Raw genomic sequence first — 15,147 nt, 5'->3', positions numbered from 1 at the left:
AATGGAAGAGAGAAGTTGCTAGATATTTCAGGGCAGAGGACAGACGAACGTAGGCCGTGAGGAAGAATGTCTACAGTGTTTGCTGAATTCACCACCACTTTCAGGGTTTAGTACAGGAAATGGTTTCGAAGTGAGACACCCCAACAAATTTATATAATTAGTGATAAATCCAATCATTAAAACCAAAACCTTCAATTTAATGGACTTAACACTAAAAATGTATGCTAAATAAAAACACAGCATACATGTGATGTGTAAACTATCAAATGTTTATTTAATTTCCATTTAAAGTATTTTCTACTAAAAATATGTACAAAAATATGTATACAAAGTTTGAACCAGAAGCGTGACAGGTATACATGTACATAAATACAACTGAAATAAATGCAATGCAACACTGAGTGACATCATATTGCACCAAAATTTATTCCACAAGAAAACACATGCATCAAGAGTTTCCACCAGATGAAAGCATACTTATTTCATAGTATCTTACCACTTACACAAATAGCCCATAAACACCATCTGGTAGTGTGATTGCTGTACCAGAACTCTCCCCAGAGGGCAATCATTAAGCTGTAGAAAAATCCATTTTATTTCACATATCACATGCTGGTATAGGTATCAGTGCCAGAGAATCCTAAGAAGCACTGCACAATCCCCAAATGAAAGTCCCTTTGCGTCATTTGTATTTTCATAAATATCTTAGTCCATTATCCTGGAATATAGATGCAGCAAAGGAATTTTGTGCCTTAAGAATTTATCAATGGATATTGTGTAAAATGTGTATAAAATACACACAATCCCATTTGTCAAGGTTCACAATCACAATGCTAAGAGCAAGAAGCACTGCCACCCGTTAGAATGGGGAGGCTTTCCCCCTCCGTTGGACTTCTTGTTCTTCTACTTGAGAGCATCGGGCCAAACCCACCTCCCCCACCTTCCAATCAGAGAAACAGTCCAAGGTCATGGGGAATGCATTCCAGACCCAAGTTAATGGATTAGGCTGGCTGGCTGGTCTATTCATTACAATCTAAGCACAGATCAAAGAGACAGCTGCCGACACAGCCCTCCAGGGTAACCAAACTATTTTCCCACTGGGCTAAATTGATTCCCTTGGTGCAAATTACAGATTCTTGCCAGAGACTATGAAAGGCATTTAAATACATTCACATATAGTACCTAATAATATGTTAATGAACATACCAATACATATGGATATTTTCTGTCCCTTGATAGTTGAAAAAGAAATTATTGTTACCAGGTCAAATCTGAACACAAAACTCACCAAACCCATTTTTTATAGGGTCGATACAGTTATACATACAAAAGACAACATGAAAGATTCAAAATGAAATGAATTCTGAGTCAATAAGTAAAAACCATCTCTACCAGTGCATTGCTACCGTCTAATATACCCTATGAAAACTAAAAACCAAGCACAACAAAACCTAGCATCAAAACTTTGATAGCAAACTAAGAGAAATTAAGTTCTCAAAGCATCCAGCACAAGAAGTCTTTTGTCTTTCCTCTTGGTGACTTGTACTTATTATAAAACTGCAGGTAATCAACATGCAGCATCAGTGAAACAATTCTACACCACGTGTGTCCACCCTAAGAGAAGACTCTGCATTCCATGGAGATAAGCGATGTTTTTTGTTTTTAACACATCCAATGCTTATGTTTGCAAAGTTCTCCAAATACTGAGAGGCACCATTGAAAATTCATTACTATAGTGTATAATCCATATACAAAAAGATAAAAAACTGGCGGCAAATGCCTGTGTTCACAATAAGCAAGAGTAGAGTGATATGCCACTCTTAGAACATGGATATTATCAAAAGATGAACCCTGTTTTCAAGATATAAGCATCAATAATTCAGTTCTAGATTTATAACAGTAGTAATAACATTCACAAGGGAAAATCATTAGATAATCAATTTCTCCAAAAAGAGGATCAACATAATCCCAGACTTTTAAAAAAAAAAAAGAAAAAGCAGTAATTCTAGACCACTTAAAATCTTGGAAGGGTTCTTGTGGTTTGTGTGAAAACCATGGTTTTATATATATATAAATTGCTTCCAGAGCAATTTAAAAGTGCTGTGTGGTAGTGTTTGAAGTAATTGACATACACAGTAGTTTAATGTAGATAATTTCTATTCTATTATAAGCATACATTCATTTGAAACAATCTTTTACTTTTCCAAAGTACTTTTACTTTGTAGTCCATTAGTCAGTGAGTTAAGATTTGGAATGAAGGAGAAATGTAAGGGAAAAAATAATTCAGAAATCCTTCAAAATAAGACAGTTCAGACTCAAACCAGGGAGCCATATGGCATCGCCTTCTAGTGCACTGTGAATGCTTCCTCGTGCACACAGAAGAATGCTCATCAGTAGAAATAAGCTGAGTCTAACTCCACAATCCTCATTTAAGTCAGGCCTCTCAAGCCCAACCAGCTACACAGCTGTAACATCCAAAGGCCTAAACTGTTTCCCACAAGCTGCTATGCACAAAGTACTCAAATAGAGTCACTACTGCCAATGAAATAATTATGCATTGGTCTTTTCTTTCTCTCTCTCTAGCTTTCAGTGTGCCCTTTAGAGGCTTCAACAAGAGGTGACAAGGACTCAGGAAGCAAATCTTCTAAACAAGAAAATTAATTCACTTGAAAGTCATGCTTTTAAAAATAAAATTTAAAAATAAAATCAGTAGTGTGCCTATTATAGAGTGAAGTAAGCCAGAAAGAAAAACACCAATACAGCATACTAATGCCTATATATGGAATTTAGAAAGATGCAAATGATAACCCTGTATACGAGACAGCAAAAGAGACACAGATGTATAGATCAGTCTTTGGGACTCTGTGGGAGAGGGTGAGGGTGGGATGATTTGGGAGAATGGCATTGAAACACGTATGTTGTCATATGTGAAATGAATCACTAGTTCAGGGTCAATGCATGTTATAGGATGCTCGGGGCTGGCATGCGGGGATGACCCAGAGGGAGGATAAAGGGAGGAGGGAGGTGGGAGGGGGGTTCAGGAGGGGGAACTTATGTAAACCCGGGGCGAATTCATGTCAATGTATGGCAAAACTAACCAATATAATATTGTAAAATAATTTGCCTCCAATAAAAAATTAATTAATTACAAAAGATAAAAAATCAGTAGTGTATCTGTTGAGGGAAAAACGTATGCTCACTTTCAAACCAGTGCATCCATCTGTATTGCTCCCAGATATCTAATGTTCCACAGTTTCTCTTTCTTGAGAGATTGTTATCTATAAAACTGTTAAGGCAGTTATTGATACTATAAATGTACCCTTGGTCCAAGTAGCCAAAACACACACAGGTAACAGATAACTATTTGGAGACTGTAACCATCCTCCACCGATATTTTAAAGCCAATGGTAACAAAGAGAAGGTGGCGGGGACTTTAAGTACCCCAACTAACTGAAGTAGTAGCTTCATGCTAAGAATATCAAGTAACTGTGTAAAATTAAGGCTCACTCTTATTTTGAAAATAACTTGTCAAAAATATGAAAAATAAAGAGAATCATTGATTGATTAAAAGGAACAGAGAAATGGTTCAAAAATATCACTTATCCTGATGAGGTGACAATATTTCACAACATATGGAAAATTGATGAACTTTCTGTGAGACCATGATGAACACCTATGTGAATTTGTATCAGATCTAAAAATAGACCTGGCATTTATTTTTAGATGCCAAGTAATTTGTAAATGCTACAAAAAGAAGAAAGGATTAACTCTCAAAACTGGCTACTAAAATATCTTCTTAAGTACAGTACTAATAATACCTAGAGGTTACACTTTTAGGTATTATATATATCGAGATAAATTAAAAATAGTTTATCAGAAAATTAACCTAAAATACATTTATAGGTAATAAACTCTGTCCATGGGATTTTCCCAGCAAGAATACTGGAGTGGGTTGCCAGGCCCTCCTCCAGGGGATTTTCCTAACCCAGGGATCAAACCCACATCTCCTGCATCGCAGATAGATTCTTTATCACTGAGCCACCAGGGAAGCCCTAATAATTCTTTACCTATAAATAAATAATGTAAACAGAAGCTGTCAAAATGACTCATTATCTTCTCTAATTTACATCCACCATGAGCTTCTCGTCAGTTACACAATGACATGCTTTGATTCCTGACTTTGAATGGTTAGGAAAGTTAGGAAATGTAGCTCTGTAAACATGATCAATACCAACATACAGCATATCACACAGGGTGAAATGAAGCAGGGTTTAACTAAAATCAAATTTCTTGACTCATCTGCATTCAAATTTCAAATAACTCCGTATTTCTTTCCAAACTAAGAAAAAGAGCTACAATCAAAATCTTATTCATTGTTTTCCTATCATTCAGAATTGACACACAAAATATGTCAAAAGTGCAACTCTCTCCTTGTATATTACATATAATATGCATTAGGAGAAAGTCACTCTATAGTTACAAAGAGATAATTCAATTAACTCACAACTATATTCCTTACAAATATATCCAACAAATATCCCATGCTTATTTCTAGTAGAAAAAGTAATGAGAGTCCTTTGTTCTTTCTCACAGGGACAGATGCAGATTTTGTAGGGCCAGAAATATATATACAATTTTGCCAATCTTCTTCAAGAAATGTAATATAAAATTCCTAATGCAAAATGAGATACAGGACCCTAACAAAGGCATGTCTAAGTGACAGGCACTGAACCTTACATTTCATTAGCTTTTGGGGATATCTGTGTTAATTTTTACAAATTTCTCTGACTATATTGCATAATGTTAGACCAAAATATTGCTACCTCCAATCACATACTACCTTTCATTTCCTGCTACTCTCTATCAGTTTCTATCTTTTCATAACCAATTCCTTGACTGTAAGAACAGCTACAGGTCAAAGGTGTGCCCTTTCTCAGTTAGCATTACATACATCTCAAATACTAGAGATAATGAGTTTCTCAAAGACTGATTCAGTTCAACAGAGAATTCTATTGAGTTATGTAATTATACTCATGTTAACCATTTGTTGATATATCAAATAGCTGTGGGGAAACAATTGTACCAGACACACAAAACGATCTAGAAACTTGCTTCAACATGTATTATCTTAGTGTTAGAGAAACCACCATGAACTGCTAATGTAACCTAATATTCTTCCCTAATTTTGCACCTCACAAGTGGGATAGATATAATACAAGTACGTATGCAAATGTGCATATACACACATCTAATGTTTATGTTTGGCCATCTTTTCTAAGACAAATCTTTAATCCCCTAATGAAAGACAAGAAGGGAGTCTATTTCTAGCTGACCAAGACACCATTTATAATGGTCAGTTTTCTTCATTACACAGAAGAAAAAAAATCTCAGAAAAATAATCTAATATTTTTTAAAGGGGGTCAAAAACTTTTACTCAGATATTCTTAATTGTGTAAGGAGAGTCATTCCATTTAATCTATCAGACTGTTTGAGCTTTGGAAGTCATTACTAGATCTATTTAATTCATAATTAAGCAGAACATTTGAAGATGTTATATTAGTTGTAAACTATACTGGCTACTTAAACTTTTCGTGTTATAATAAACTGATAAAATGTATCTAAACATTTTAAAATGTATACTGGTACAAATATATTACATGCAAAAGTTCGATATATAAAAAATATATATGAGAAAAAATTTTCCTAAAGATGAGAAAAAATTATTTAGTATAAAAATACACATATACAAAAAAATGTGTAGGAGAGTTTTCAAACTAGAATCTGGTTAACATAAAACCATTCCAAATAAATGCTATGAATATTAAATGAATGATTACAGAAGGCCTGTGTCTTGTCATGATGTATCTTAAGAATAAGTAGAAATACAAATTAATCATCACTTTAAAAATTGCTAACTGACTTTCCTTCTGATTAAAATGGCATTACAATTAGAAATTTAACAACAATAAAATCATTTTTTAAATGATGAAAATAATGTGTAATCTAGTCAATTTGTATAATGATATATTTAAAAGAAAAACTGAAAGTGAAGTTGCTCAGTTGTGTCCGACTCTTTGCAACCCTTGGATGGTAGCCTACCATGCTCCTCCATCCATGGGATTTTCCACGCAAGAGTACTGGAGTGGGGTGCCATTTCCTTCTCCAGAGGATCTTCCCAACCCAGGGATCGAACCTGGGTCTCCCACATTGTCGGCAGATGCTTTACTATCTGAGCCACCAGGGAAGTCCTTTAAAAGAGAAACTAGAAACAAAACTAAAGAAAAAATTAAATGAGGAGACCTGTCACTGTTGATACAAGCACATTAACCTCAGAAATAATCCAGAAGTATACAAACTTCTCCATGATGCTTCACCATTATTTTTTTTCCATTAGGGGAAAAAAAAAATTCCAGAAGAGGTTGCTGGTTTAGATTATGTGGGCCTAGACTATAAAAAACAGTATACAGGAAATCTGTTTTTACTTTTAGAAAATAGTGGGAAGAGAGGTAGACAAATGGATATAAGAAGTATAAATTTCATATCCAATTTTAAGAGCCCATGGTAAGAGAAAAGGAAGGAATTTTTATAAATTCATTTAAAGACCCAAACACTAGGTTTGGGCAAAAAAAATTTCAATCTCGGATATATATTAAATTGAAATTTAATTAATTAAATTTTGATATTGAAATTAATGAACTGAAAGTTAATGAATTGTAATTGCCTCAAATTATTATCAACTGCCTATGAACTCAATATCTGTTACTAATTTTAATCAGTATAATTTTTCCAAAAATTCTTTTTTTCAAATGGACAAAAATTAAATTTTAAAAATATTCTGGCCATGACTATTCAATCCAAGACTTAAGAAAGAGTTAAGAAATTTCATTATATTATTCTTATTTGAAAATTCACAATGTTTTCTAAACCTAGCATAATAATACCTGTCTGAATATATATACTGCATGCAGTTTCTTTCAGTGAATTTGTTATTAGTTATCTCTTTCACAAGTTGAATGATAATTAAGGTGAAGACATTATTGAGATTACTGACCAATCCTAAATGTAGAAATGGAAAAATTTTTGGAAACATCAATTGTAAATCTTATTTAGCAGTGACATTTCTTCCTTAGCATGTGTGCATGTTGTCACATCCAACCCTTTGAGACCCCATGGATTGTAGCCTTCCAGGCTCCTCTGTCTGCAGGATTTCCCAGGCAAGACTACTGGAGTGGGTTTCCGTTTCCTTCTTCAGGAGATCTTCCCAACCCAGGGACTGAATCCAAGCCTCCTGCATATGTCTTTTCCTAATTGATCTGGACAGTTTTGGCCAAAGACAAACTGTCAAAATTTATCACCATGTGAAAACAGCTATGAAATTAAAATATTATTCAGAATCACTAACAATGTATATAGAACTATAGATCTGGGCAATATATTTTGGACATTTTCTCTCTTGGTGATTTCTGTCTTCTGTTGATATTGTTAATTTGAAGATTTAAAGCGCACATATTTAGATAAATTTATCAAAGAGTAAATTATTAGTGAAACACATGACTGTGCTTAAGAGAATTTAATACCAAAATGACTACTGCTTTACTCTAAGAACGGCGCTACGTCCTCTCCTGATCAATTAGGCTACCATGAAAACAAAATGGCATGTATCCATGGAGCTTCCTGATAATGAATGAATAAAAAAATCCTAACATCATATTCTAAAGGATATTTTTTTGCTTAAACATAATTCCTGGTTTTGTCTCCTAAACAATAACCCCTGGAAGCTCTTCTTTAATGGACTCATTAAAATTAGGCATACCCTCTCTGTTCTTTGTTCAAAATGCTCTGGATATAATCCATTAAAACATGAATGATATCTAAGTTGGTATCTATGGGAAGCAATGCTATGCTTATGTAAAATAAATTTCTTTCCACTGTCCATAATGATGGCAAACACTTTTCTTTACCCAAAAGAGTAGAAAACAATTTTCACAGTCCAGTCATTTACAGTATATAAAAATTATTTTTACAAAACCCTTACATGCAGAAAACATCTCAGTCTTCAATTTGAAGGTTCTTAGCCATAATATATCTCACAGACAAAGATGACTATAGCAGTTGTACATTCTATAGTCTTTTCCCCTAACCTCAACAGGTAGGTATAGGGAACTCAATGATCATATGAACTTATGGTATATCTGCATATCAGCTTTCTAGAACTACATGGAGTAGTAACTAAATTTCTTAGTAACCACTTTGAAAACACTGGAAAATTAAATAGAAATAACCAATTCCTTTAGTCCATCCCCAAAGTTGCAATCCTCTGGATTTTCATAAAATGGAGTGAAGATCCTTTTTTTTGTTTGTTTGTTTGTTTCAGCCTTGGGCAGAAACAAAGCCAAGGATTGAATGCCAAGATTTCAAATGCATTAATTCATAATTTATGACAATCTTCTTCTGGCACAACTTCCAGTATTATTTGTAATGTTCTGGTTATAATGTCTACAAAGAAATAAAGAAGAGAAATTTAAAATGCACAGGTATCAGAAATGCATAAAAACAACAAAATGCAAGTTATTTGGGGTTGAATATTGAAAACCCACAACTGACTATTTCATAGAGCACTTTCAAGAAATATTTATTTCATTAGAATCCTATCATGCTCAATTAATTTACTTGTCACCTCTGTAACTTCCTATGATGGCTTCTCAGCAAGAGTACATTAATATTTTGTGTTCAGATAAAGACTTTTATTCATTAACCAGGAGGCTGAAAATCTTTTGAGACAGTAGGACCAAGGTATAAATAAATGTTCAAAACTACACTTCATCTTAAGTCTAAAATTGGTTTGTTGTTTTTGCACCTACGAGAGTACATCCAATTCTGTAGCAAAATCAGAAGAATCAGAATATAATTTCCAGTCTCAACTTGTAGTATATTATTGAGCAAAACATATTATCTCCTAGGTAGGGCCTCATTTGCTTCATCAATAGAATGAGGGACCCGGGAATGACATCAGCAAGACAGACAGCAGGGATGCTTATCTTCTCCCCCTTAACCAAGCAAACAAAAAAAGAAAACCAAGAACAATAAACAGCTACAAATGGAAGAAAACAGCTCAGGCAAAGCTCTAGACAATAAAGAAGCAGTAGCAAAAAACATGGCGAGCTCAAAAATCAAGGATGGCCACATAGGAAAATAAAGGAAGCATTTTGCCCACATTATCCCACCTCCCTGGAGGGAACTGCTAGGCACCGGAAGGAATCCTTTCAGAGGAAGGTCACCACATAAGGAGAAGGAGAGCAGAAGGACCACAGCAAGCCTCACCATCGTGGGTGTTAGCAGCTTTTGGTACAAGGGTCTCTCAGTCTTCAGTGATGTTGACCCTAGCTGATGGAGCAGTCTGCAGTGTCAAGGCTCTGGGCTCTGGATCTACTCCCAGAGGCTGGAGCTGTGGCCGAGGTGAGACCTGCCTTCAAGGGTCCCAGCTGTTGCTGTGCCCCACTCTCACAGATTGGTACCGCAGCACACCTCCCCATATGAGACCAGAGCCACCACTGTTCTTTGCCCACCCCAGTCCCAGGCTTTGCTCCAACATTACCAAGGCAACCTTCCTGGCCTGAGCCCTGCTTTGGCAGGTAGCGGGGTTAAAGCTCAGATCCATCATTGCTGGGACTAGGCTGCCTGTACCCTGAGCTTCACCCCTATCCCATATTGAGGCTCTTTAACCATCACTTCCAGGGGGGCTACCCATCAGGATTCAGGTCAGGGCTCTGACCCATCAGGACTGGGACCAGGCTACCACTGCCCTGATCCTCCCATCCCAGGTTGAGGCTCTGAACTGTCACTGCCAGGGCCTTGCTACTACTGCCCTGTGCCCAGTTCCCCGGAGTCTCAACACATAGCTCTAACAAACAAGTACTAGGCTTGTACTACTGCTATCCTGTGAGTGTTCTGCATGGTGGGGAGGGGTGGAGGCAGACTTGAGACTTTAACCTACCATTCCAAGGCTGTACTACTACTGCATTCTGTCTGCTGAGCCCAAGCCACCAGTGCACCTTGTCATCCCAGGGCCTTTGTCACCGCCATATTCTCTCCCCTCATCACAAGTCACAGCATAGAGCCTGTGAAACCCAAGGACCAGTTCCATAGGCTTTGTACACATGTCGACACCCTACCCACCTGTGCCGTGCCCACAGCAACTGTGCCCATGCTCCAGGACCCTGGCACTATAGTCCCACGTGTGCCTGGTCCTATAACCCCAGTTCCAATACAGCTCTGAGAGTCAGCACATCAGACCAGGCACCAAGAGGGGTCTCCTCAACGAGAGAAATACTAATAGCCTCATCTGCTTAAGATACTAATAGCCCCATCTGCTGCCTGTCCTCTGTAGCCTTAAGCATAAAAGACCCCCTATTCTGGCCAAGGTCAGCCAGTGGAGTAGCATGGAGTCTGAATCACTGTGCCTCCTCAGGAACCAAAGACACTGCATCTCACCCAGCAAGTGCTCTCATAGCTACCTCCAGGTGAAAGGCTTTCCCTACTGAAGCCAGCCTGAAAAGGCCAGAAGAGGTGACTTCACCTCAAAGGCACAAACATCAGCACAAACCCATCAAAAATATGAAGGAAATATGACACCACCAAAATAACGCAATACTACTCCAGTAAATGACCCCAAGTAAATGGAGGTCTGTGACCAAACTGAAAAAAAAAACCACAAAAAAATGAAAATAATGATTTGAAAGAAGTCAAGTGATATATGAGAGAACACAGACAAGTCAATGAACTCAGGAATAGTATATGAAGAGAATGAGGAATTCAACAAATAGAAATCATTTTAAAAATCAAGAAATTCTGGAGAATAAAATACATGAAATGAAAAATGTGATAGCTTCAACATGTAGGCTCAAAATAATCTGTGGGCTTCAAGACAGATCTCAGTATTATCCAGTCAGAGGAGACTAAAGAAATTAAAATAAAAAAGAAGCAAGCCTATATGAACTGTGGAACATGATCTAAAGAAAGAATATCCATATTTTGGGAATCCCAAAAGAGGAGAAGGAGAAAGACGCAAAAAATTTATTTAAAAATATAATGGGGCAAACTTTCTAATCTGGGGAGAGATATGGCCATATAGGTATGAGAAATTCAAAGATTCAAAAACAGATTCAACCCAAAGATATCTTTACTGGATGCACTGTAGTGAAGCTCTCAAAAAATCAAGGACACAAAGAAAATCTTGAAAGCAGCAAGACAAGAAATAATCATCACATATGAAGGGATCTTGATATGACTATCAGCAAATTCATCAGCAGAACTCTAACAGAGATTAGGATTGGGATCCCAGGAGAAATGGGATTATATATCCAAAATGCTCAGAGGAAAAAAAGAAAAAAAAACTACCAACAAGAATACTTTACCCAGAAAAGCTATCATGTAGAAATGAAGGAGAGATAAAGACTTTCCCAGACCAACAAAAGCTGAGGGAATTTGCAGCCATCAGACATGCCCTATAAGAAATCCTAAAAGGAGCTCTTTAAGCTGAAACAAAAATACACAAATCAATAACACGAAAATATATGGAAGTACGAGGAAGTACGAAGAAGAGGGAACACTTCCAAATTCATTTTATGAAGCCAGCATTGCCATGATGGGCTTCCCTAATGGTTCAGTGGTAAAGAATCTGTCTGCAATGCGAGATGCAGGTTTGAACCCTGGGTCGGGAACATCCCTTAGAGGAGAAAATGACAGCTCATTCCAGCCTTCTTCCTGAAGAATTCCATGGACGGAGGAGCCTGGAGAGCTACAGTCCAAAGGATTGCAAAGAGATGGACACAACTGAGTGACTGAGCACAATTACCCTGAAACTAAGTACAGACAAAGACATTGAAGAAAAGAACATTACAGACAAGTATTTCTGGTGAATACAGATGTAAAACTTCTCAACAAAATATTAGCAATCCAAATTCAACAACATATTAAATGGATCATTCACCAAGATCAAGGGAGATTTATCTCTGGAATGCATGGATGCATTCAATATAGTAATGAAAGTTCTAGCCAGAGCAATTAGGCAGAAAAAGAAATAAAAGGTGTCCATGTCAAAAACGAAGAAGTAAAATAATCTCTGCCCACAGACAACATGATCTTATATATGGGAAACCCCAAAGACCAGTAAAAAGCTGTTGGAACTAATAAATGAATTGCAGTAAAATTGCTGGATATAATACCAACACATAGGAACAGTTGCATTTCTATACATTAACAATGAATTATCTGAAAGAGAAATTAGAAAGCAAGCTCACTGACAATAGCATCAAAAAGTAAAACACCTAGGAATAGATAAAACCAAGGACCTGAAAGATCTGTACACTAAAAATTACAAGACTAATGAAAGAAATTGAAGAAGACAAACCAATGGAAAGATATCCTGTGTTTCTAGGTTGAAAGAAGTCATATTGGGGAAATGTCCACATAACCCAAAGTGATCTAAAGATTCAATGCAATCCCAATCACAATCCCACTGATATTTTTCACAATAATAGAAAAAAAAAAACTATCCTAAAATTTGCTTAGAACCACAAAGTAATCCTAAAAGATAAGGAGAGAGCTGGAGGCATTACAATACTTGATTACATATCAAGCTATATTATAAGGAGAGCAATCAAAAGAGTATGGTGTTGTCATAAAAACAGGCATACAGACCAGTGGAACAGAATGAAGAGCCCATACATAAACTCCCATGTACACAGCCAACTAATTTTTTACAAGAATGCCAAGAATACACCACAGAGAATGGACAGTTTCTTCAATAAATATATTTGGGAAAACTATATATACACACCAAAAAAATAAATGAATAAGTAATATGAAACTTAACGTATACCTAATACCACTCACAAAGATTAACTTCAAATAGATCCAAGATTTAAACCTAAGATCTGAAAACATAAAACACCTAGAAGAAAACATAGGGGAAGAGATCCTTGATATTGGTCTGGGCAATGATTTCTTGGATAAGTTACCAGAAACACAGGCAACAAAAACTTAAATAAATAAAACGATTGAATTAAATTAAAGAGTTTTTGCACAGTAAAGGTAATGATCAATAAATTGAAAAAAGAAATCTACAGAATGGGAGAAAATATTTGCAAACTATAACATCTGATAAGTAACTACCCTCCAAAATAAAAAAGGACTCACAACTCAATAGCAAAAAGGAAAATAATCCAATTTAAAAATTGGCAAAGGACCTGAATAGATATTTTCCCAAAGAAGGTATACAAATGCCCAAGATGTGTATGCAAAGGTATTCAACATCAGTAATCATCACGGAAATGAAACTCAGAACCACGTGAGAGAACACCTTCACCTTAGCACAAGAAAGGTTTTTTACCAAAAAGACAAGAGCTAATAAATGGTGAGGACGTGGAGGAAAAGAAACCTTTATACACTGTTTATAGGAATCTCAATCAACGTGGAAATGTAAAAGGACGTAAACCAAGGTGGAAAACAGAATAGTGGTTCCTCAAAAAATTTAAAAACGGAACTACAGTATGATCCAGCAATTCCACCCTTGGGTATGTACTCAAAGGAATTGAAAATTAATATCTCAAAAGGAAGTCTATACACCTACGCTCACTGCAGCATTATTCACAGTAGCCAAGCTAAGAAAGCAACTTCAGAGGCTATCAACAGATGAGTGGATAGAGGAGATGTGATATACACATCTCATCTGGAATACTATCCAGCCATGAGAAAGAAGGAAATTCTGCCATTTGCAACAACACGGGGATCTGGAAGACATATGCTAAGTGACATAATCAGACAAAGACAAATACTATTTATCATATCACTTAAATGTGGAATCTAAAAAAACTGAACTTGTGAAAACAGAGAGTGGTTACCAGGAGCTGGGGGTTTGGGAAATGAAAGAGATGTCATTTAAGGGTACAAATGCACAACTAAGAAATAAATAAATTCTAAAGACTACAGTAAACAGTACTATATTATAAAAGTTGCTAAGAGACTAAATCTTACTATTCTCAACAACAAATGTTAAAGTTGTTTAGCATGATAAAGGTGCTAGCTAATGCTACCACTGTATATATTGCAATATATAAATATATCAAATCAACAAGTCATATATCTTAAACTTATACAATGTTATGGGTCAATCATAATGAAAAAGTTAACTAATAAAGAAGTATGAGGGACTTGGACCAGATCAGTGGTTTTCAAAGTTTAATCCCCAGACAAGCAACATTAGAATCACCTGAGATATTAGAAATACAACTTTTCAAATCCCATCCTAGACCTACTGAATCAGAAACGGAAGGTGGGGTCCAGAAACCTGTGATTCTGATAAGGAACTAAAATGTAGGCACCACTGGGCTAGGCAACTTCTAAGGTCATTTTATCTTAGAACTCTGTGACTCTACTTTCCTGAGATATTAGTTCTTATCCACTTCTTATCTCTGTAATCTGTCCCCAAAGACCCTCTTTCTAAAGCCGCTGGGTTCTATTGTCTTGATGGTTTCAGACCCACATCATCTCTCATCCAGACTGGCCATCTTTCTCCTCTTTTATGACTTGTCACCTGTAACAGTCTCTTAAGGGCAATATTTAATGCCACTAAAACCAGTATGTTTTTTCATCCTTTATTTTATAATGATGTCCCCCAAAGTTGTTTTCCTCAGCACACCAATATTCATAATATACATTCATTATAAAGGGGCCAGCACCATCCTGGTAAATGGTAAACTCTTATGTACATGCTTCCCGAACAAATTCTCTTTTGTCCCAGCCCACTGTTGACATTGAGATGTATGTGGAGCACAGGGGAGCACTCAAGAGCAATTAAAGTTCACGTTTACAGAAAAGGGAAATGATACAATTATCCTAGAAAAAACAATGCAGAAAAGCAAATATCAACCAATAATAGTAAGGGAGATGTGGCTTTTGTAGGCAGAGATGAAACTGGGACTAACAGATGGTTTGCAATAACAAGAGCTTCATGGCGAAATGCAAAGCAGTGAGGTTATGTTGGCATGCTCAGGGGTTCTTCCTGTCTGGAGAAGTCCTGCAGTACCTACCTTAGCTAGTCTCCACAACAACTGTCATTCTGTGTGTGTGTGCATGTGTGTGTGTTGT

General features: G+C 36.4%; 1 protein-coding gene across 1 annotated transcript in view; it reads right to left on the bottom strand.

Annotated features, from left to right (window-relative positions):
- Nucleotides 1-407: 407 nt before the first annotated feature.
- The window catches only part of SLC7A11 (solute carrier family 7 member 11), a 94,859-nt gene continuing 80,119 nt past the window's right edge, over nucleotides 408-15,147 (bottom strand). Inside the window, exon 12 of the mRNA XM_055405300.2 lies at nucleotides 408-8,496. Coding sequence (XP_055261275.2) covers nucleotides 8,429-8,496 — 68 coding nt within the window. The 3' untranslated portion in view covers nucleotides 408-8,428. The remainder of the gene's footprint in view (nucleotides 8,497-15,147) is intronic.

Source organism: Moschus berezovskii, chromosome 19 (assembly GCF_049115385.1).
Source record: "Moschus berezovskii isolate FMDL1 chromosome 19, NW_MosBer_1.0, whole genome shotgun sequence".
Classification (NCBI taxonomy): domain Eukaryota; kingdom Metazoa; phylum Chordata; class Mammalia; order Artiodactyla; family Moschidae; genus Moschus; species Moschus berezovskii.
This window is presented reverse-complemented; position numbering and strand designations above follow the sequence as displayed.